The following is a 25,289-nucleotide window of genomic DNA, read 5'->3' on the forward strand; positions in this document are numbered from 1 at the left end:
GTCAAAGCAAGTGGGTTCCTGCAAAATTTCAATTTCAACAAACTGGCATTTTCCGACAAAAAATGTTTTGTCAAAAAATTCCTGACCAACTGTCCTCTAACTCTCCCACCCAAACTCCCACCACAGCTAATCTCCCCTCTCTTCTAATTTTTGTCCCAGGCAGCTCTTTACCAGCCAAATTAAAAAAATTATTTTATTATGAGTTTGTGAATATTCAAGTAAACCTATTAAGGCCAAAAATTTGCACAAAAGGAATAAAATTGCATGTGGTCCTTCACATATATATATTTTTTTTAAATAAGGAGATAAGTCAACCAGTAAAGTTTTGGAACCACTGATCTTAGCAGGTGTGGGAAACCTGTAAGAAATTGCAGGCTAATTATTGACTCCATCTTGAATATATGGAATGTGGGAATAAACCTTCGGCAGAGGGGAACAGAGTCCACAACAGACAGGTCCTGGTGATAGGAACTTCAGAAGCACCCAGTTCTAACGAAAAAGCTCAGACTGGAGTTCATAGTGTTATTTTGGAATTACATTTTTGTTAATAAAAGCAGGCTCTCTCTATGAACATGCAGCTTTTCCATGTAGCTGGGCGGCGACTCTACCTGCTTTACACCCCTCCCACTGCAGAAACAATGAGAAAAGGAGAGAAACAAGTTAAGAATTTCAGACAGTACCCTCCCACACTAATACTCAAAAAATGTTTATTTTCATTAATACAGCTCCCCGCAAAACTGGAAGACAACTTTCATATAGCTTTGCTAAACAAAATATATATATGAAGAATATAAAATGTTTTATAAACACGGTTAAACACAGACATTTTGCTGTAACAAGTGGGATCTGCACTATGCATGCAATGTTCTTTCCTACTGTAAGAAAATGCAATACCTGCACCATTTACAGACTTTTGAATTATTTTGTAGTCTGAAAACAGATATGTTTTGTTTCTGAAAATAAAGCTGATGTATTCTTAATGTTTGTTTAATAGCTGTTGCAGAATTGCGTCCATTTCCATCTACAGGCTGCAGTATGTATTTCAGTGGGAGTTTTGCATATGGAGGAAGTGTAAGGGCAAAAAAAAGTAAGTGATTTCCCTACACCATGCATCACCACCATTTTTTGAAAGAAAACTTTTTAATGGTATTGCCAAACCAATTTAGCACAGTTACAAAGAAATGCAGAAATATGCCACACATTTAAAAACAACATTTGCCCTACCCTCAACCTACAGGACTTTATTATGGGAAATAACTTGATCCACTGCTGAATAAAAAGTCACAGCAGGGACGTATCACAGTCATGACTTTTGTTCATTTAGTTTTATCAGTTTCATTTAGTCAAATTTGTCTTTTCAGAACCCAGTTTTACATTAAAAGCTATTAAGGTGTCAAACAAACAACTTATTGGTATCTTTTCAGTTATCTAAAAGAGTGTCATAAGGAGCAAGGAGAAAACTTGTTCATCTTAGCCTCTAAGGATAGAACAAGAAGCAATGGACTTACACTGCCGCAAGGGAGGTTTAGGTTGGACATTAGGAAAAAGTTCCTAACTGTCAGGGTGGTTAAACACTGGAATAAACTGCCTAGGGAGGTTGCGGAATCTCCATCTCTGGAGATATTTAAGAGCAGGTTACATAAATGTCTATCAGGGATGGTCTAGACAGTATTTGGTCCTGCAATGAAGGCAGGAGACTGGACTCTATGACCTCTTGTGATCCCTTCCAGCCCTACAATCTATGAATCTATTACATGCATTCGTATGTATACTGGATTACAATGAGGAGAAAATTTCTAAGTGAAACACTTCAATAAAGTTTTTATAAAGCAGTTTGTTTAATTTACAGCCATTTATGCTGAGGAACAGAGACTATATTCATGGACTATTGGGATGAGTCAGGGTCTAAAAAGCACACTAAGTTGACCAAATTATTATAGAAACTAATTGGCATTTATTGATAGTAGACGGCTCGCTGTCAGACACTGGTTTGAACAGACATATTCAGTTGACCTTGTTTACTTAAAGTATTTATGTGGCACAAGAAACAATTTCTTCAAAAGATAACAAAAGGTGAAGAGAAGAAAAGAATATTAGTTTTATCACAAGTGCCCAATCCTGCATTCAAAAGTCTCGAAGTTAGCACAGCCTTTAGATGTACAAGGAAATCAGAATGACTGAAGTGCAGTTCTGTTTTTTTTGTTTTGTTTTTTAAATAAGGGCCGCAGTGTGTAACTGACCAACCCTGGTTTTCATATTTAGGGGCCCTCAGCTGACCCTTTGCTTTTCTATCTCATCACAAGTAGAACTCATGCATATTACTGGAGTTTATTTGTATATTAGCATGAGACAGGGCCAGCCACAACAGCAGCACCTTCAAGAGAAAAAAGAAAAAGGGAAACAAGTTCTTTCCCTACTCTCAGTTTTGGATTGGAGTTGGAAGGAAAAAATCCTTAAAAAACACTCACCACCATTTGTTTGTGGGGGAAGGGGGAAGAGGAGAGGAATGCACTATAAGTTCTTTTTCTCTGTTCTGCTCCCAGCTCTTTTAGGGTTTCTGCATTTTGAATCTACTAGAGACTCTTCTATTCAAGCAACCTCCGCTGTGGCAGACTCCTTACTCTGAAGCCTAGGGAACATAGGTAGAAGCCCCACTGTTCAGGTAAGAAAACAAATGGGAAGTCAACTAAACAGCTAGATTTAATTTTTTAAAAGACCAAGGGGTAAAATTCTTAGAAGAGTAAATGACTCAGGAGCGTAAATCTCATTGACTTTCTATGACACTTCGGTTAAATGCCTGCCAATTTGAAAACGGAATTTGGGATAAAATTTTCAAAAACACCGAAGTCTATACCATGATTTCCTCTTTTAAAGATCAGTACATAGATCTTAAGTGTGATGGCACTGTTCAGTCCTTGTAACTAGTGTTTTATCAGGTTACAATACTCCATTTGATCTTATTATATATACTTTATGTTGCTCCTGCAGAACCACATCTCTGAGAACACAATTCCTGCATTTTCTGCCTATTTTTGGTAGACCTGCCCAGAAAGTTCAATATTTTTGTCAGTACTGGTTCAGAATGATGATCTCCATGTCTCCCACCCAAATGAGGAAAGTGAATTAAAAGAACAAATTCTAAGCACTGAAACAAACATTTGGGGAAACGATTTTGATACACATGCACACAATGTTCACTTTAGCATCCAACGGAGTGGTTTTAAATATTATGCAATTTGAATAGCTTCACTAAGTATAACTTTTGAAGTTATTTCTGTTCGAGAGTAAGAAATATCACATTAAAAAGCAAATATTTATGTGGCTAGTAAATAAAATGCTGCATTTGTTATCCACTGTAGACAAGTTCCCCTTCTAGCAAGGAACAGTATTTATGCAAAGTGACAGTTATCTGAAGAGATTAAGTAGGAAAAAGATAATTTCTAAATTAAATTAGAACAAAATTCAACAGCTGAAAATTATATAGAATTTATATAGTGATCTTTGAGCTATAAAGGCAGAATTCTCTTAGCGCCAACCTTTAAACATTAAGAAAACAGAATCCTAAAAAAGGGATTTAAGGGTAACTCTTGCTGCATTACAGGTAACACTAATTACCGAAGAAAATCCTTAGACATCCCTCGGAAAAGGTCGTCCATTAAGCCAGAGAGCAAGCAGATTCCTAATTTTGTAAATTCAGTATTATTTCTTTGAGAAAGCAGGCCAAATCAACCTTTCAAAGACTTAAAACAGCTTAAATTAGAAAATTTTGTTGTTTAGCTTATATTTTTGTCAGTTAAAAATAAAACTGAGAAACACTGGCTAGTAACTGAATCAAATGCAATTAGGAGAGTATATTAAAAAATTATAATCAAACTCTTTTGAAAGTGCTCTTTTCAAAATTAGTCAAATATATTGAAAATCTAAGTTTAAGAGAGTTAAAAAATAATTAAAGATATGGAAAGTAACCTTAATGAATGAAGATAGCCTGATATAAGATCCTTGCATGAAGGGTTCCAATTCTGGTAATTATTACACTTACCATTTAGGTCCTTCTTTAAAATTGAACAGTGAAAAGGATAGGATATAAGTGAAGGAAGCTTATATTTTCAAAGCTTTTAAGAAACAAAAACAAGTATTAGAAACAATTACTAATTTCTTTCCATATACAAAAGTGATATTAGAGTGTATGATTTCTAAGGATTAAAGAAACATGCCATAATTAGAGCTTGCTGGCAAAGATTGGATACAGTGAAAACCATCAATGAATATATTAATATATTATAGAAATCACTGTTTCAGCCACAACAATCGAAGTTTGAGGCTTCAAATACAGAACATTCTCAATATTGATAAAACGGCAGTCTAATGCTAAGACAAATTAGCAGATCAAGTCTGCTTACAGTCACCAAGTCTGAGCTAGAAACTGATCACTAAAAGGGAATATGATCATAGAAAAAAATCCGATTCATTAATCTGATGGCAGAAATTCATTAGATACACCAGAAATTCATTAGATACACCACTTCTCGATATCCTGAAATTAGTTGTTCATCTTTCTGATTTACTCCAAAACCAGATGTTTTTAATAAAGACGTTCTCATTCACACTTTAAAATTACTGTTATAGTTATCTATAGATGTGCTGTAATGTACATATATGAAATTGGTTTCATCTGCTACATTCAAAAGTAAAAGTTGTGTAAGTATAATATGGATTCCTTCCATTAGAAACTACTGTTAATCATGTAAATTACTGTCTTTTAATTTTTGCACAGCTTTAAAAATGTTATTGGAATGAAAGCCAACTTATCATTATAATACTAGAATCATTAAACCTGACCTGAAAACCATGAGAGAGTTAACTAGTAGCATTTGGAATCTGCCATTTCAAGTTTACATGACATATTCCAATTTAAAATAAATAAATTTATGTGCAACCATTTTTAGTGTAACTCATACCAGTTTTAGAAGATTCATACTTGTATGACTATTACAAAATATACATACAATTTCCTGCAGCAGCACTGTTTCACGTGATCACAAATTACTCAGAGTGGAATTCAATGGAACATTTACACAAGTTTCTCCAAAAAGAGTTTACAGTAAGTACACCATCACTTTGCTCCGCAAAAAAGGCATCCTGACCATTTCAATGTGTGAAGCAGCATAAATTATTAACAGAAATTAAAATACTTTCCACTTAAACCATCCCTCTTCCCTTCACATGCTATATTTTTGTGTTTGTTCAGGACATCAGCTTTAACAGAGCGTCAAATTTCAGTGAAATGACAGGATCTGACATTCATATTCATACAGCCTTAAAGATGATCGGTAAAACACATGCTGTATGTAAAAGATTGTATGATATATGTCTTTAGACACTAGTGTGAACTAGAGTGTAAAATTTGGCATTTCAAGTAGTCTCAAGATCAATCATAAAATACTTAATCCCTATATTTAAATATAATTATGTAAGTTTTATAATACATAAATCCTATATAACCCTACATTAAAAACTATACACACAGGGGCAATAGCAATATTTTAACCTTCCAGCCTTCTGAACTCTCCTTTTCTTCTATCGTTTCCCTCACCCAAAAGAAAAAACACATGCATAATGCTTATGCATTTTCTTTTTCACAATGCAAGCACATACAGAAATGAAGGCAAAAATCTGAAATTTTTTCTGCAGCAAGCTTTTTAGAGAGGTGTAATCAAATATAGATCTGGCCAAAACCTCTAACAACACTTGTCAATGCCACACAGAAAACTATAACCTATGCCTTTTTTTGCTCCGTTCCTATCACCACCACACTGGGGAAAAAAGTGAAAAAAATGGGGTTCTGTTTGGAATAGCAAACATGGTTTTGTATAGTTTTGCTAAAGAACCTCCTGGGATGTCTCAGAACATGCATGTTAGGTTCTCTTCAAACTTAATAGCTAGTGTGATGGTGCTGAATATTTAACAATGAAATTATTTCTCCAAATTTTAAATCAATTAGCAACGTGCTAAGAACAACCCAAAGCTAAGGCCTTGTCTATACATAAACCGTACTTCTTTAAATATACTGGATATTTAAAGTGGCACAAGCTCCAAAATGCAGCTACAGATATACGAGCATAAAGATGATTTGTATGTGCATACCTTATTCCCCTTCTCAAAAGCTATAATTTAACATTACAACTGTGTCCACACTAGGTGTTGTACTGATTTAACTATTTCTGCAGAAAAAAGTCACCCCTTACCCAACTGAAAGATCAGTATTGTCCATAGACCAGACCTAAGAGTCTAAAACTCTCCCTCTCTCATGATGTCATCATTTCACTAGCGCTCCAGATATCAGAATCTTCCAAATGTGATGGAGTATACAAACTCCATACTGGGCCAGAAGGGGTAAAACGACAGGACTGGGCCCAGATTTCCACGCCCCTCCAGAGCATGCTCCAACTAGAGAAAGGATTGAAAAGGGAACACAGCTCAGGAGGGAGGCAGACAGACCTACTCAGAACGCTCCTGACAAGGGAGCTGGAGAAGACTCTCAGAGGGAGTAAGACTGTGTGCAGAGCCTTGCTAGGGATGATCGTTTGGTTGCCTTTTCTTTTCACTTTATATTGGACGGGGGGGCGCAGAAGGTAGGAAGTGACCCACAAAATGTAACTTGGAGGGCACCTTTGTGGGCTACATGCTATTGACTCTCCTAGGGCCCCTCGGTTGGAGCCCAGTGGAGTGGGTAGGCCCAGGCCCCCTACTATTGCCTTTACTACAAGAGGAATCCAAGCCACGTGCTCACCTCACTGCACCTCTAATTAAAAGAGGGCCTGAATTGTAAGACCTACCCACTGGGTTGTGACACCAAAGCGCTAACCACTAGGCCACCTAACCCAGTTCATGAAAAGGGATATGCGCCCATTTTTTATTGCAGGTTATCTTTAGGCCTAATTTAGAAAAGAGTCTCCTTTTTCCACCCACAGTGACAGAATCAAGATGGGCTGTAATCTTAGGATTTGTCTACAGACAAACTTTTACCAATTTAGTTAAACCATGCAAGCCACTGTGTAAACATTTATTTCTGTTTAAAAGTGGCTTATTTTCCCTAACAGACTTAATCCAAACCAAAATAAACCAAACTAAACTAAGAGTGTTCACACAGGGGTTTGCACCACCTTAAACTTAAATGATTTAAAATTAATGCCTTTAATAAAACCAGTGCAACACTCGATGTAGACAGGGCTCTTGCTATTATTATATGTACTTCCATTCATAAGGGAAACACTGTTATCTGACCTTGGAAAATAGTGGTAGTGTGTTTAGATTGTGGGATTATACAGGAGAATACTTCCTGAATGTACAAAATATATGAATACCTAAAAATCTTCACTTAGTTAAAATTCTGAATAACTAACTTGGAGGAATAAGAGCACTGTCAATACATACCCTAGGCAAAATCACGGGGGTTAAAATGAAAACAGACTACTGATCACTGTGGTGTCTCTGCTACAGAAATAAGAGCATTCACAGGCAAGTAGTACAAGTAGCCAGGAGAGGAAGACATTTCAATCTGGTAGTTCTTGAAAATACAGAGAAAGAACCAAAGCTTCTTCTGCACTTCAGATTCTAATATAATAGAATTCTACTTACATTGTCCAAGAAATTTGGCTTAAATCCTCCTTCCTGCTGTCGTCTCAGTTCTTCCTGTTCTCTCTGCCGTAGCATCTCTTCTTCACGACGTCGATGTTCTTCTTCATGTCTAAAATTATTCATAAACTTGTGTAAATTATGTTCGTGACCTCTTCATACATGTGTTTCAATAGACTTTTAGGGCTAAAGTGAATGAATTTCAAGTTAATTAAAAAAACTTCTTATAGCTTAAATCATTATATAGCATCACAACATTTTAACTTCTAGTCCTCCACTCCACCTTTTGGGCTTTGACATTTCACTGAAGTATTTTGGCACACACGTGGTATATATCTAATAGCATTATAGGTGTGTTCTCGGCTTTCCATGGTTATGATAGTTTAAGCCTGGGTAACTGAGGTGTTTTTTTTTTTAAACAATGTTAAAAACTACAATTTATTAATAACTCCTGCAATTTGTTTTTTGCATTCTGGTACATATTTCACTGTAGTAAATTATTTTGAAATGCAAAAATAAGCAATAGGAGCATCAGCAAAGAGTTCTTCCAAGGCACTGGTGAACTCAATTCAAGTAACTAAGCCCCTTCTTCAATTTTATTGAATCTTAGTACATTAATAAAATATCATCCATGTTTGTAAAAATAGATCTTAGAAGAAACTGGCACAAGGAAAGCAGAAAACAAATTAATATAATCCTATACTATTTAGACTGAACACAGCTGACCATAAGAAATAATAAACCCACAGAATTATTAAACATACCACTTTCTAATTAGTGTAAACCCTCTATTTCATATTCTGTTTATTTTTAAGTACATCTGGATTGAAATATCATCTATTTATAGTCTTCTGCATCTGCAGAGAAGCATTATTCATGCATTCTTTTAAAAAAAAAAACCTGTTTGCACAAGATTTCACAATCAGTCCCTATAAACTAGAACACCTACATTCATTCACTAGACCTAAAATATCAGTTACATATTTAGAATGTCTAGCATACTGCCGGATCAAAACCAGATAAAACAAAATACCTCAATTGTATTTGCTTGCGTTTCTGTAGCTCTTGATTTCTAAGTTCTTCCAAACGTCTCAGTTCTTCCTGGCGCCTCATGAGATCTGCAAAAAGTTAGATATTATATAAGACCCTTAATTATTCTATTAACTTCAGTGGTTACAAGTGTTCCACTGTCAACAGTGAAATGCACACAGCAAAATGTTCACTATCCAAGGCGGATAAAAATCAATGATTTTTAAAAAAGAACAAAAATCAGATTTTTTTAATTTAAAATTAGAATTTTTTGATAAAATACTCTGAGGAAAAACCTATCTAAAGATCAGAGGGGTAGCCGTGTTAGTCTGGATCTGTAAAAGCAGCAAAGAATCCTGTGGCACCTTATAGACTAACAGACATTTTGGAGCATGAGCTTTCGTGCATCTGCCACAGGATTCTTTGCTGCTATCTAAAGATAGTTTTAGTTAAGATAATATCTTTGAGCTATAATGCATCATGGAATAGGGATTATAAATTCTAATTCTATAGTATGAGACAATATATTCATGTAACGTTTAAGAAGTTTTGTAAATGAGTTCCAATAGTTCATGGATTAGGGACTCAGTCTTATGGAGTTCTAAGGATTTCTGTATAGATTATTCAGGTTAATCTACCTACCTACCCAATGGGACTCAGCGCTCAGACTGGAAGATACCTTCAGAGATGCTTAGTTTTGCAGTTCTCAAACCGTGCATTTGCATGTCCAGAGATAACATGCTTGTTATCAAAAATGTTTTAAAATAAATAAATAATACATAGAGGTGAGAAATAACAGACCTCAACTCTATTCTCCCTCTGCAAATTTGAGCACACAGAGTCAATCCCTCCCCTCTCTCTAAAAGTGCAGTTTCAAAAAGTTCAATGAATAGAAGATTGTTGGGGGTGGAATAGATCTGGACAAGGAGAAGTCTGGAGATAAATGTGACAAGGGAGGGACTGGCAGCAGAAACAAAAGTGAAACTGTCTGAGCAGCATATTCCAGAAGTCCTGAGGTCTTCCTAAGTCTAGCCTTCACTGATTTGAGATCTACTGTACCATTCTCTCACTATAATGGCAGCAGGCCGTAAGAGAGACCCAGTTGGGAATAAAAAACATTCAAGAAATATGTTTGCTGATGATGTTTTAAAGAAAGTCACACCAGTGAACTGGTGGAAGTCACTTAAAAACTTGGATTCAGAGACTGTTGAAGTGATAATCTCACTTTTAACAGCAGCAGCCAGCGTAGAAAGAATATTTTCTTCCTTTGGACTAATTCATTTCAAATTGAGAAATCATTTGGGATCTGAAAAAGCAGGAAAGCTTGTTTTTCTTTTTCCAGATTATGAACAAACAGGAAAACGAAGGTGAAGACGACTGAGTTAGCTGCAGAAGCCAATATTTTAAGTTTCTCATGTTGACCCGGTTGACACAGTAAATATTTAAAAAATAAATAAATTAAATTGAACTATTTTAGTTAAAAGCAATTTTAACAAAAACAAACCTGATTTTTAAAAAACTTGAATGTTTAACTAAATTCAAAAATTCATATGCTTGTTTTGTTAAAATATCATGTTTGCTGCTGAAGAAAAAAAATCCAGAATACAGAACATCGTTGTTTTAGTTAAATAAAACAATTTAAATGTCTGTCTAATGATGTTCTCCTTCTAATTCAGCACGTCAAGAAAATCCTCCAAATATTAATGTTGGATTGGAGAAAGTTCACCTCCAATGACTTCCTAAATATCTGCTTCAATTACCTTTGGTAAATAAAATAACCAAACAATCATTCATTTTCTGATGGAGCTGTAAAACTAATCTGAAAAGTTTTCAAAATAAATCACTTTAAAAATGTATAGTGTATACCTTCTAAAAATGAAACCTACATCTATCTCTGACCTGTAAAGAATATGTATTGAGGTTATAAAAAACAACAAAAATGCACTTTTATGTAGAGATTCATGATTAAATCAAGTCCTCCTGACTAGTGATTTAAATTACTTAAATCAACTTGATTTAAATCAAATCCACCCTATCAGAACCATTGCAATGATTTAAAACGTGAGGTTTTATCTCCCTCACAGTACTCTTTTAGTTCATCATCATGTTCCCCATTAACTATAACTCTGGATCCTCTTGTTCATATAAATATGCAGTCCTTTCCTAATACAAAGAAGTTCTTGGACTCAACATCATCCTGTGGCAATGAATTCCATAGTCTAAATACACAGTGTGAAAAATCATTCCCTTTTATTGGTTTTGAATTTGCAACTTTCAATTTCACTGAATGTCCCCTTCCTTGCCGCCTTCTTGTGCTATGAAAGAATATAAGCTCTCAATCTACCTTATCTATACCATTAATTAGAGGAAATATGTTGAAAGTGTATAAATTAAACAATCTGCCTTTTCAATAGCTCATGTGAATTTTTCCATGCCCCCAAATCACTCTCAATGGACTTCTCAGAACTCATTTTAATTCTGCAACATTCATTTGAAATGAGGTGCAGTATTTCAGATGAGGCCTCCCCATGAATTTATATGACAACTTATTTTTCTCGTATTTCCTATTTATTTTCTGTTTGCTTTTTGACTACAGCTGTACACTAAGCAGAGGTCGTCACTGAGGCGCCAACATGATGCCCAAATCCCTTTCCCAAGTCAATACAGTTAATTTAGAACACTGTAAAGTGTGAGTAGTTAAAATTTTCCTCCCAGCGTGCATTACTTAGCACTTAATAACTTCGAATTTCTTCTGCCATCTCGTTGCCTATTTATCTAGCTTGGTTAAATCCCCATGATGTTCCTCAAAGTCTTCCCTGGACACGAATAACCTAAGTAACTTGCAATCTCCACAGTGTTACCTCGCTGCTCACCACTCTTCCCAGATTGTTAATATATTTAATATCAGACTTAACACAGCTCCTTCAAACTCTTGGACATGTACCATATGAGAACTGTTGCCTAAGCATGGAAGGTGGAAGCTGAAACCACAACTCAGGTAGCTTGTTAGAACTCTCAGCAAAGCACAATAGTAATTTTTTTATTTTTTTTTTAAAGAGAGGTGCTTAATGAACTTATTAAAAAACATCCTCATCAAGGATTATCAGCAATCCAAAATTGAGCAAAAACCTGGAAAGATTGAGGTTCAAGTGAATATTCTTACTCCAGTCTGAAAACGAAGGTCCAATAAACTGGAAAGTGGTGACAACATCAGACCTAGGACATCTGAAGACAAAGTTACCAAAACCCATTTTGGGCTTGGTTCAGTCTCAGCTGATCTTCCAAACCAGTAGAATCAGACAGACTGTGTAGAAGAATTCCCAATTCCAGATCAAGAAAAAAGAACTCCACAAAAAACCACTGGGGTTTGTTTGACCCACAAGCAGAACGGGAAATAATGGATGTTAACCTTAGTAGTGAGGTGTGACAAACAGGGTCCATCCACCCCATCAGAAGAATGGGAGATCTGAACCCCAAAGAGTAAGTAATCAAGAGCATCAGGTAAGGTCTTTTATGAAAGCTAGTGACATGCTGGTCATGAATACTGTGTGATTTATGTACAGGTATTTGTACAAAGAGTTTATATATAGTGTGTGTGTGTGTGTGTGTGTGTTGGAAATACGTTCTTAAGATAAAATATCTTACGAACATATTTCCTAAGATATTTTACCTTAAGAACATATCATAAAAGAACTGGATGATCTTGAAAACTGGAGTAACAGAAATGCGATTAAATTTAATAGTGCAAAGTGCAAGGTCATACACTTAGAGACTAACAACAAGAATTTTATTTTATTTTTTGCTATAAACTGGGGACTTATCAAGTTGAAGCGACAAGGAGGAGAAAGACCTGAGTGTATTGGTTGATCACAGGATGACTATGAGCAGCCGACGTGGCTATGAAAAAGAATAATGCAATCCTAAAATGCATCAGGCGAGATATTCCCAGTAGAGCTAGGGAAGTGTCAGTACCATTATACAAGGCACTGGTGAAACCTCAGCTGGAATACTCTGTGCAGTTCTGGTCTCTCACGTTTCTATAAATACATCAAAAGTATAAATACCAGGGAGTAGGAGGAGTTAAAAGTATCAGTGTTGACAAAACAACAAATGAATATAAATTGGACATCAACACATTCAGGCTTGAGATTAGATGAAGGTTTCTACCCATCAGAAGGAAGTTCTGGAACAGCCTTCCAAGATGAGCAGCAGGGGGGGCAAAAAACCTAACTGGCGTTAAGACTGAGCTTTATAAGTTTATGATGGGGATGGTATGACGAGACTGCCTACAATGGTATACAGCCGATCTGTGACTTCTAGTAGCAAATATCCCCAATGGCCAGTCATGAGATGCTAGATGGGAAGGGATCTGAGTTACTACAGAGAATTTTTTCTGAGAGTCTGGCTGCTGGGTCTTGCCAAAATGCTCAGGATTCAACTGTCTCCCATATTTGAGGTCAGGAAGGGATTTTCCCCCAGATCAGACTGGCAGAGAACCTGGGTGGTTGGGTTTTTTGCCCTACTCTGTCACATGGAGCATGGGTCACTTGCAAGTTTAAACTAGTAAAAGGGTAGATTCTCAGTAACTTATATCATGATTTGTAGACTTCAGTAACTCAAACAGGTTATGAGGCTTATTAAAGGAATGAGTGGGTGGCCTGCAACAGACAGGAGATCAGACTAGGTGATCATTTTAAAGAATCCTTATTGAGATTGCAGGAACAAACCATCCTGATGCACAGAAAGAATAGTAAATATGGCAGGCGACCAGCTTGGCTTAACAGTGAAATCCTTGCTGATCTTAAACACAAAAAAGAAGCTTATAAAAAGTGGAAGACTGGACTGGGGAGGAGTACAAAAATATTGCTCAGGCTGCAGGAGTGAAATCAGGAAGGCCAAATCACACTTGGAGTTGCAGCTAGCAAGAGATGTTAAGAGTAATAAGAAGGGTTTATTCAGGTACGTCAGCAACAAGAAGAAAGTCAAGGAAAGTGTGGGCCCCTTACTGAATGAGGGAGGCAGTTTAGTGACAGAGGATGCTAAGCTAATGTACTCAATGCTTTTTTTTGCCTCTGTCTTCATGAACAAGGTCAGTTCCCAGACTACTGCACTGGGCAGCACAGCATGGGGAGGAGGTGACCAGCCCTCTGGAGAAAGAAGTGGTTCAGGACTATTTAGAAAAGCTTGACGAGCACAAGTCCATAAGGCCACATGCGCTGCGTCCGAGAGTGAGAAAGAAGTTGACAGATGTGATTGCAGAGCCATTGGCCATTATCTTTGAAAACTCATGGCGACCAGGGGAGGTCCTGGTTGACTGGAAAAAGGCTAATGTAGTGCCCATCTTTAAAAAAAGAAAGAAGGATAATCCAGGGAACTACAGGCCAGACAGCCTCACCTCAGTCCCTGGAAAAGTCATGGAGCAGGTCCTCAAGGAATCAATTCTGAAGCACTTAGAGGAGAGGAAAGTGATCAGGAACAGTCAGCATGGATTCACCAAGGGCAAATCATGCCTAATTAATCTACCTGCCTTTTATGACAAGATAACTGACACTGTGGATGAAGGGAAAGCAGTGGACATGTTACTCGTTGACTTTAGCAAAGCTTTTGATACAGTTTCCTACATTATTCTTGCCAGTAAGTTAAAGAAGTATGGGCTGGATGAATGGACTATAAGGTGGACAGAAATCTGGTTAGATCATCGGGCTCAACAGGTAGCGATCAGTGGCTCCATGTCTAGTTGGCAGCCGGTATCAAGTGAGTGCCCCAAGGCTGGTCCTGGGGCTGGTTTTGTTCAATATCTTCATTAATGAGCTAGAAGATGATGTGGACTGCACCCTCAGCAAGTTTGCAGATGACACTAAACTGAGAGGACTGGTAGATATGCTGGAGGATAAGGATAGGATACAGAGGGACCTAGACAAATTAGAGGATTGGGCCAAAAGAAATCTGATGAGGTTCAACAAGGACAAGTGCAGAGTCCTGCTACAGACTAGGGACCAAATGGCTAGGCAGCAGTTCTGCAGAAAAGGACCTAGCGGCTGAAGTGGACGAGAAGCTGGATATGAGTCAACAGTGTGCCCTTTTTGCCAAGAAGCTAACAGCATTTTGGGCTGTATAAATAGTCGCATTGTCAGTAGATCGAGAGATGTGATCATTCCCCTCTAGTCGACATTGGTGAGGCCTCATCTGGAGTACTGTGTCTAGTTTTGGGCCCCCCACTGGCGAGGAGGATGTGGAAAAATTGGAAAGAGTCCTGCGGAGGGCAACAAAAATGATTAGGGGGCTGGAGCACATGACTTATGAAGAAAAGCTGAGGGAACTGGGATTGTTTAGTCTGCAGAAGAGAAGAATGAGGGGGGATTTGATAGCTGCTTTCAACTACCTGAAAGGGGGCTCCAAGGAGGATGGATCTAGACTGTTCTCAGTGGTACCTGACGACAGATCAAGGAGTAATGGTCTCAGGTTGCAGTGGGGGAGGTTTAGGTTGGATATTAGGAAAAGCTTTTTCACTAGGAGGGTGGTGAAGCACTGGAATGGGTTACCTAGGCAGGTGGTGGAATCTCCTTCCTTAGAGGTTTCTAAGGTCAGGCCTGACAAAGCCCTGGCTGGGATGATTTAGTTGGGAATTAGTCCTGCTTTGAGCAGGGGGTTGGACTAGATGACCTCCTGAGGTCCCTTCCAACCCTGATATTCTATGATCATGGTGGTCCCTTCTGGCCTTACTGTCAATGAAATATGTTGCGGAGAAAGCTGATAAACCAGCCTGCCTTAGACAAAGGAATGTGGATTTGCCCATCTGGGTCAAGTTCTGTAAGTCAGAGGACAATGAAAATAAATTTACAGATAAGGTAAGCAAAGCAATTAAGCTAGCAAGCGGCACACCAGGGGCCAGAGAGTCTTCACCGCCAGGAATCTTCTTGGCTCTTGAGGTAGACACAAAGGACTCTGGATAATATAAGCAGAGCAAAAAACACTTGAGTTATCCAGAACTTAGGGGACAGCACACTTTGAAACTGCAAATGTTGGATCCTCTTGGCTGAAAGGCAGAAAATTCTGATAACTTGATGTGAGAAATCTGCTAAGGCAAAGATTGTAACTTGCTAACATTAAGTTTTAGTCATAAGATGCTGCATTCTGTTTTGTTTGGAACTATACCTGTCTCTTTTATTCTTGTTTAGTATCACTTAAATCTCTGTTCCTTGTTAATAAACTTTCTCTTAGTTTTATTACAAACTATCTCAATGCTGTTATATTGAAGTAAGTGTGAGTCTTCATAAAACCTAACAGGCTGATCTGTACACTATCTCTTTGGAGGCAGCGAACTTAACTTCTGTTAGTAGGATTGGATATTGCAAGGAGACTTCTCTGGGGAACTGGGCTTCACTGATTATCTTCAAGGAAAGATTTAGATTAGGAGAGCCTTATGGAGTTTGCTGGCAAGGTAGTCAATGCTAGTGTGTCAGAGTCAGACACACAGTTTAGCAGCAGCAAAATTCTCACTTACTAAAGGCAGTGGGGTAACACAGTGGCTTACACTTCTTGGTGTCCTAAGAAGAACATCACATAAGGAGATCTAGAGGGGACTTCTTCCTCTTGCATAACACATAATGCCAGATTAAGGCCTAAGTGAGACATTTGCCATTGTATCAACTCTTACTTATAACAGCAGATAAAAATATTAAACAAAAATGTGATTTTTAAGCTGGTGTGTCTCTTTAAAACATTCTTTAAAAGAAAACTTTTAAAAAATAACCAAATCAGAAGTTTTCGCTCCAAAGGAACTATTTATATAAAAAAAGTGACCTATTTAACCTACCCACTTTTCAAAGCATTTGTCTGTAAAGTCACTTGGGAAATATATTTAGTCTACCTCAGCCATGAAAGTCTTAGATGTGAAAAAAAAAATGGAATAACCAAATCTGTAGAAAAATCACAAGAAAATCTTGTTCTTTGAAGAGGAGGAAAATTATATTGTCATGGAATGATTACTTGTTAAAACTAAACATGAAGAAAAAGACAATTGTGACAGAGGGGACCATTGCCCAGGCTTAAGGTTTGAAACACCTACATGCTCTGAAACCTTGGAGGTTCAAATCCTTTAAGTGTTGACACAGACCTTCAGCCTAGCCAGGTAAACAGAGACTAAAACTGCATGATGCTCAGTGTAGCGGTCTTTTGGATAAGAACTTGAAAATCCAGCTATCATCTCCACAATGTGGATATCAGAAGATCCCACAACACTTTTTGTAGGGCTTACCCAGATGCACTTGGCCAGTTTCCCCTACTTCCACTGTTGTGCATTGTGCTGGTGGCCTGCCACTATCCAACAGGTTTCAGTGTTGTACGTGTCTGGTTTGTTAAAAGGTTTTGGATCCTTTGTAATGAAAGACACTATTGTGTTATTTACTCAGAAGTCTGACAGTCCTTCCAACTGTGCAGAAAAAAATAAACTAAAAATCAAGAAGGTGAGGATGGAATACTCCTTGAATCATACATGCACTAGCCTTCTAAGTTGGGCATCAAAACAAAAGGCTTTCAGCTATTAAAACTATAAAATTATCTCCCTCAACACTCTTATCTGTATAAGAAATGGAAAACAGAAGAGTAGTGCCAGTCACACAATTTCTCTATATATAGTGTACTAAATTAACTTATTTTAGCCCAGGATCACGATCAACATTAACAAACTCAAAAACCCTTCCTACTGAATTTGTTAAGCTACCCAGCCTCTCCACACACAGCATTTAGATGTACGTGGAGTTAGAAAACAAGAATATGGCAACGGTCACCAGCAAAGCTCACTTTTCTTAACTTGTAGAGGTCTGTTTTATGTCTGGTTATATTGTACTCTGAAAGTAAAAGATGAGTAGACTCGATTTTGGTTCAAATTAAAAACTGTTTCCAAACTCTAAGTATTTTCTTAAAAAGCCAATAAATATTTAGTCTAACAAAATCTCAAACATTTACATGTGTCACACACAACTGAGATTTATCACTCAATATGTTATGCAAAGGAACCTTTTTTGAGAAACAGGTTCTTTTTATAGTAGGCGGAGTATCTGATTTTTACCTTGCCTCATCAGCATTAACTGATGTTCATGTCTAGCTGCTTCCATTTCTGCCTCTAGTTTCTCTTTGGCTTCTCTAATATTCCTGTCAACCTGTTCTCGCTGCTGTTTTTCCATCTCATCAAGAGCCTTCCATCGTGAAGCATACTCAAATTCAAATGTTCCAGGTTGAGCAAAACGTGGAGGCTGCTCCCTTTCCCTAATAAAAATGTACACAGTTAAAATGTACAGAAATATGTATTTATAAACTAGCTGCAGTAGCAAAATACATTTCTAAACAAACATTCCGGTTCAATTTTTAATCAAATAGCCAAATTCTTAATTATAAAATATTAGCTCATTTTCAGAACTCAGTCCCAAAACTTTATGTAGGACTCTGCAGTAAGATTACTCTGCATGACAAGAGAAATAGTCCATATCAAGCCCCCTTTAATTTTTTTCCTTTTTAAGGAAGACTTGTTTTGCATTATATTGAAAATTTCCGATGCTGTATCAGAAGACTATGCAACTAAACTAATAATTATCAGGCTGCTAAGAAAGTGGCTTATAAACATGATTTTTTTTTTTTAACATCAAAGTTTGAAAAAGTGTCAAGGCTTGCTATATTAAAATATTACTCAAAGACTTCAAACACTAAAGCCCATCAAAATTTTAGTTCACAATATCCTTTTCAAATGCTTGCGCTACTGTAATAATTCATTAAAGAGCAATGAACCAAAATATTTATTTCATACATTATTTTAAAAATAAATCGTTCTATTTTTGCTTGTCATCTGAGTAAGCATTTTGGCTCCAGCCATCAGGATTTCTTGGGGACAGTCTCAAATTTCAACAGTAAAAGTTCTAAATTAAAAGAACTTTGGTTTATCCTTACACTCAAGACTCTCAGTTTACTTTATTGCACTGATCACTGCTGTATTCGAAGCCCTGATCCTGCAGGGACCTATGTACAGAGTCAAAGGGACTGTTCAGAGTAAAAATAAACATGCACAAATCTTTTCAGGATCAAGGACTGAGTGCCTATTATCTGAGTTTGCACTTTGTAATCAGGAAAGCCAAACATCTAATCTTAGACAGTTTAACAATTGTTTGTATATTTAAAAACAAAACAAATCTGATTATACAAACAGCACTCTCCTATCCTCACTGCACACATCAAGATAAAATTTAATAAACTTTTGTTCACCAAGCTAACCTAATAATGTTTAATGAAATCTGAATCTAAATCCAACTTACTTATGATACTGTTGTGTTTTTTGCATTAATTTCTCTGGTAGCCCATCTTCATCATCAAATTGTTCCATAGGTTCTACAACAACAGGTCGCGGTGTTCTGAAAGAAATATTGAACGTTTTGTGTATTAATATTTTTATTATTTAATTAAACCGAGGAAATCTACATTGAAACAAGTTACATTTTGTAATATGGTTGGAAAACATTCTAAAAAATGACTTCTTAGGGTTAGCTACAATTCCTTCACATTTAATGACATTTTTAAAAAAGTACTGTCTGAGGGAATACAAAAAATAGTTGGTTTATGTGTAAGACAAATTTAATCTAGAAAACACTATTGCCCTTCTCCTGATGGAAAATAAATAGAGCAATTTGAAGAATGTATAAAAAACTAAAAATAACTTTACAGTTACCCACACAATTAAAAAATAGAATTGATAAGAACAGTGGAGTCGTATCATACGTGTATTTAACTTACGCAAATTCAACTACACGCGTGCAATGAGTGTATGCCCCGGAGTGAGCGTGAGATGGGAGACGTAAATCTGCTGTTGCTTGAGGGTATGTCTACACTACGGGATTATTCCGATTTTACATAAACCATTTATTAAAAAAAAAACAGATTGTATAAGTTGAGCGCATGCGGCCACACTAAGCACATTATTTCGGCAGTGTGAGTCCATGTACCGAGGCTAGCATCGATTTCCGGAGCGTTGCACTGTGGGTAGCTATCTCGTAGCTATCCCATAGTTCCCGCAGTCTCCCCCGCCCATTGGAATTCTGGGTTGAGATCCCAATGCAAAAACAGCGTCGCGGGTGATTCTGGGTAAATGTCGTCACTCAATTCTTCCTCCGTGACAGCAATGGCAGACAATCATTTTGCGCCCTTTTTCCCTGGATTGCCGTGGCAGATACCATAGCATGGCAACCATGCAGCCCGTTCAGCCTTTTGTCTCTGTCACCATATGTGTACTGAATGCTGCTGACAGACGCGGTACTGCAGTGCTACACAGCAGCATTCATTTGCCTTTGCAAGGTAGCAGAGACAGTTACCAGCTACAGCACCATCTGCAATTGGAAATTGGCGATGACATTTATCAGTCATTTTGCACCATTGACATAAAGCAATCAGATCCAATATCTCCCGTACAGTTCAGTATAAACACGTAGTGTAGACCAGGCCTCAGTCAGTCTCAGTTCCTGCGTGCCTCTCATAGTATGAGCATCTCGCCACGCTGAGTGTGATTCTGTTGTTTAAAGATATGTATTTTTCATATAACATGGCCCCTAAATGCAAGCCAACTACTTCATCTGGTGCTCAACTGAAGAAATGGTGATCTGTTCCAACGCTAGAGGAAAAACTGGCTGTGTTGGACTTATTGAGAGACGGTATGTCGGTCTCCAACGTGGCGCGTAAATACAGCCGCAACAAATCTAGCATTCATGCCATCAAGATTCGAGACAGAGAGAGAAATTTGTCAAGCCATGGCATCAGGTGCGCCAATAACTGCGACGGTGACGAGCCAAGTGCGTGATAAGACTTTAGTGAAGACTGAAAAGGCATTAAACTTATGGCTGGAAGACATGAACCACAAATGTGTGCCTATCAATGGCAACACGTTGCGAGAAAAGGCTCTTAGCCTCTACACGCTGTTCAAACCTCCCGCCAAAGAGGGACAGCCTTCCGATGAGAAGGAATTCAAAGCCAGCCAAGGTTGGCTTAACAGTTTTAGGAACCGCTTCAACCTCAAAAACGTGCAGACTACTGGTGAAGCTGCACCTGTTGATGAAGAGACAGCAGAAGCCTATTCCGAACAATTAAAGAAAATCATAGAAGAAAAAGGCTATCTTCTGGAATAAGTTTTTAATGCTGACGAGACTGGGCCCTTCTGGAAAAAAAATGCCCAAACACACTTACATTTCTAAATCAGAAAGACAAGCCTCTGGCTTCAAAGCAGCTAGTGATCATGTGACTGTGTTGTTTTCTGGCAATGCAGCTGGGCATTTAATAAAGCCAGACTTGCTCTACAGGGCTGCAAATCCCCGTGCCCTAAAAGGCAAGAACAAACATCTCCTGCCTGTGTTCTGGCAATCAAATAAAAAGTCTTGGGTATTATTTCTGGATTGGTTCCACAAGTGTTTCATTCCAGAGGTCAAGTGGTACCTCGAAGAGAAAGGACTTGACTTTAAAGTATTGCTGATCGTAGACTATGTTCCTGGCCACACTGAGGCACTCCGGTTTGTGCATAACAATGTTGAAGTTGTCTTCCTCCCCCCCAATACCACCTCCATCCTCTCGAACAAGGTGTGATTCGCTGTTTCAAGGCCATGGACACAAGGTTTACATTCTCACGGATACATAACGCTATGGATGCTGATCACAATCTTAATGTGATGGAGTGTTGGAAGTCCGTCAACATTGCTGATTGCATCACTTGTATTAAACAGGCAATGGATGCAATCAAGCCTGAAACAGTCAATGAATGTTGGCGAAACCTATGGAAAGAATGTGTAAATGATTTTAAAGTGTTCCCCCGACCATTGACAAAGAAGTGAAACGCATCGTTCAGGTGGCCAGGCAAGCGGGTGGCAATGGCTTCATCAACATCCTTGAGAAAGAAACTGAAGAATTCACTGAGAGCCAGAGAGAAACACTAACAAAGAGTTAGAGGAAATGATAAAATCATCTACAGAGGACGAAGATGACGACAATGAACAGGAAAAGCCAGCCAGTTGGAATTTTCATAAATTTGCTGAAGTGTTCCAAGCAGCAAAACACTTGAATGACTTAATTTCTGGCCTCTATGGAATGAAGCCTCAAAATTACATGTAGTATTATGGACAATATGAGAAATGTTTGAGCAGCTCAAGAGACTACAGCGACAGAAAAAACAACCAGCAGCAGATGGGCCTGGCCCATTGTCTCCTGGATTGACATTAAGCCCTGACGACCCTCCAATAGTGTCACTGTCGTCGCAGACTAGCAAGAATATCCAGGATGAATGGTGAGTGGTTAGATTTACTGTTCTCCTATTTTATTCTTTCATTCTTCCATCTCTCTCTCTCTTTTATGTAATTAAAAACACAGTCCTATAAAATTATATTTTGCATATATACTTTTTATATACTGTACATTAATGTATATATTATACATATTACTGTGCAGGGTTGCATACTGTACACAAAACCATGTATATTGTACTTTATGGGCGATTTAAGGGATTTTCAAGGGTAATTTTAACTATATGCAATTTTCCCCTTACGCGCTGACTTTAAATCCTAACCCCCAAGTAAGATGCGACTCTACTGTAGGCATCAGAGTTCCCATTACAATTAGAATATAATTTCAGCATAACTGATTTTTTAAATGTCCTGTTCTGTGAAGTGCCATATTCTTAGAAATCAATATCTTCCCTTCATGAGCTATACCTCTATAGCATGCACACCAAAGTATCAAACACAAACAAGCAACGAATTATAGAGACTTACTTTTATGGGAAAGCCAATTCCATTACTTTCCCAACATCGTCAGTTTTATACTTTTGAATATTGTTATTCTACATAGAGTAGAGGGGCTTCAAATAATGAAAAACTTACAGGACTGCACAATACTATTCAGTGATACGATGGCATAGCCATTAAGAACATGAGCATGCACTATGTTAACTTATGAAGAGAATCAAATGTTAATGGAAGAAAGAACTCATTTAATGAAAAAAGAATTAAACTATGAGTACCTGATTCTGTCACCCTTACTCAAATTAAGAAGTACCTTGCTTCATGAGCAGGCCTACTGATTTCAATGGAAATAGTCGCGGAGCAAGATATCAACACAAGGATGGCAGAATCTGACCATCAGTCATCTGAAAAGCTCTCTCGCTCCCTGATTATTAAGGGCATTCAACATATAATACAAGTGTTTTTCAATACAATTGCATAAACCAATCAGGATGGGTGAAAAAATGTGAAAAATCTCATCCCATTATGTAGATCTTCACAAAGAACCCCCAAAGCTACATAAATTAGAGTGTAACAAATTGTTTCATTGTATGATAGTTTTCTGGAATACTAAAACCGGTAACGTAAAGTTCTGGTGTCCACACTGTTCTTTCCAAGGCGTTTCTTCTTTCCCTATCCTACATCTTTGTAGCACAGCAGTTTGCACAAAAGTATATTTACAAAACAGTTGCATAATGATTCTATTATCAGTCACATCCTGTAATGAGTGCCATATGTAATATGCCTGCAACACAATGTAGCAGCCACAATGGTAGCCTACTAAATATGCCTGTAAGTTAGTCTATTAGGGAATATTTCAGATTTTTAATACAGGCCAAAATCATGTGTTTTTATTCACTCAAAACATTATGACGCTCACCCAAATGAGAAAAGTTACACAATACATTTTTCTGAGCAGTTTCAATTTCAACCATACACAGCAAAGCAGTATGAAACTGCTGCTGGCAAATGCATGTAGGCAACCAGTCACAACACCACTAATAATCCTCTGCCATTATGGCAATGTGTGGAAAGGCAAATTTACAAAAGTATGATGGAAGATATTAAAAAAAGGTGATGAAGTGCTATCAATAACAGCAAGACCTGAAATATTTACCTGCCCACAGTTAATAGGAAGCAATACAGTTGCAAACATAACCTTGAAAATATGAACAGATACAGGGTCATGTTCCTCCTAAGTTTGCAAATAGAAAATTTCAATACTTCTGCTTATGGTTTCGCCAACATACCACAAAGTAAACAACTAGAGTCTTGTCAGTTTTCACTACTGTTACTGGAAACTTCATGGTCAGGAGTGAAACCAAGAAGAATCTAAATACCTTTGGAGAATTCTGAACAGCTATGGAGAAAGTAAAAGTTACTGGCAAATAATTAAAGAATCTAATTAGAAAATAATAACACCTACCCATGAAAACACTGTATTTACATATAATCAAATAAACCTTATGGCTGTAGATATAATTCATAACTAGCTTGTTTTAGAGAAAAATTCTTGAGCAAAGTAAGATGCTTGGTGTGAATACTCAAAACAACCTTCCAGCTGACATTTACTTCACAACAAATCTGGTATCCCAGTTCTGAGAAAACAATAAAAGGTATGGCCATGCTTGTGGTTGAAGTTTTCTATACATTATAAAAACACTCACCCATAAATCTGACCAGAAAAGAAACAAAATCCTTTAACTTACGTTGTTAGTAAGAATGCCCCATCACTGCATCTCTCTAGAGCCTTCCTTGCCGGAGGTTTTGCTGCAAACTCTACAAAACCTTTTCCTGTAGCTCTGCCACGGTCATCTACTACAACAACAGCCCTCTCCACTGGACCAAATTGAGAAAAAGCTTGTTCCAGAAGCTCATTGGAAACCACAGGTGAAAGATTCTTGACTGTTAAGGCAGCTCCGTGTGTAGCAAATCGAATTCGAAGTGGTCTACTCTTCAAAATAGTACCATCAAGTTCTGTCTTTGCTATTTCAGCCAGTGTTCTAGACTCCTTTCCAAGAGGGAAAAACAAACAACATTTTATATGCATCCATTCTATACTTTCCTCAAGGATACCGAGTCAATTTATTAGTTTTCAGCTATTTTACCATTAAACTTTTATTAAAAAATTATGAGCATATTAAAATTAGGGGGAGATTGCTGAAATCATTGAACAAATGGAATCTGAAATATTCTTGCTTTGGGAGGAGAATATTTTGAAAGTTGAGCAATCTGCATTTGTTTTTCCATATAATTTGTTCTAATAATACGTCATAAGAACATAAGAATGACCGGACAGGGTCAGACCAAAGGTCCATCTAGTCCAGTATCCCAGTGGCCAATGTCAGGTGCCCCAGAGGGAGTGAACCCAACAGGTAATGATCAAATGATCTCTCTCCTGCCATCCATCTCCACCCTCTGACAAAAAGAGGCTAGGGACACCATTCTTTATCCCATCCTGGCTAATAGCCATTAATGTACTTAACCTCCATGAATGTATCCAGTTCTTCTAAACGCTGTTATAGCCCTAGCCTTCACAATCTCCTCAGGTAAGCAGTTCCACAAGTTGACTGTGCGCTGTGTGAAGAACTTCCTTTTATTTGTTTTAAACCTGCTGCCCATTAATTTCATTTTGTGGCCCCTAGTTCTTGTATTATGGGAACAAGTAAATAACTTTTCCTTATTTACTTTCTCTACATCACTCATGATTTTATATGCCTCCATCATATCCACACTTATTCTCTTCTTTTCCAAGCTGAAAAGTCCTAGTCTCTAATTTCTCCTCATATGGGACCTGTTCCAAACCCCTAATCATCTTAGTTGCCC

The 25,289-nt window shown here is 37.6% G+C and overlaps 1 protein-coding gene across 10 annotated transcripts in view; it reads right to left on the bottom strand.

Annotated features, from left to right (window-relative positions):
* Window positions 1-25,289, bottom strand: part of PSPC1 (paraspeckle component 1) — a 120,381-nt gene that overhangs the window by 90,931 nt on the left and 4,161 nt on the right. For 7 of the 10 annotated variants that reach the window (XR_004000241.1, XR_004000243.1, XR_004000244.1 and 4 more), the window contains exons 2-6: window positions 24,173-24,474; window positions 18,969-19,064; window positions 17,735-17,931; window positions 8,669-8,753; window positions 7,639-7,747 (exon numbers count right to left, since the gene is read on the bottom strand). Coding sequence is in view for 6 of the 10 variants with exons in the window: in XM_030561428.1 (XP_030417288.1) it covers window positions 7,639-7,747; window positions 8,669-8,753; window positions 17,735-17,931; window positions 18,969-19,064; window positions 24,173-24,474 (789 nt within the window). In the remaining 4 variants the exon portion in view is untranslated. Of the gene's footprint in view, window positions 1-549; window positions 628-4,091; window positions 4,113-6,316; window positions 6,448-7,638; window positions 7,748-8,668; window positions 8,754-17,734; window positions 17,932-18,968; window positions 19,065-24,172; window positions 24,475-25,289 lie in introns of those variants that run through there. The other 3 variants (XM_030561404.1, XM_030561446.1, XM_030561389.1) reach the window with 3 other exon arrangements.

The sequence above is a fragment of the Gopherus evgoodei genome, chromosome 1 (assembly GCF_007399415.2).
Source record: "Gopherus evgoodei ecotype Sinaloan lineage chromosome 1, rGopEvg1_v1.p, whole genome shotgun sequence".
Classification (NCBI taxonomy): domain Eukaryota; kingdom Metazoa; phylum Chordata; order Testudines; family Testudinidae; genus Gopherus; species Gopherus evgoodei.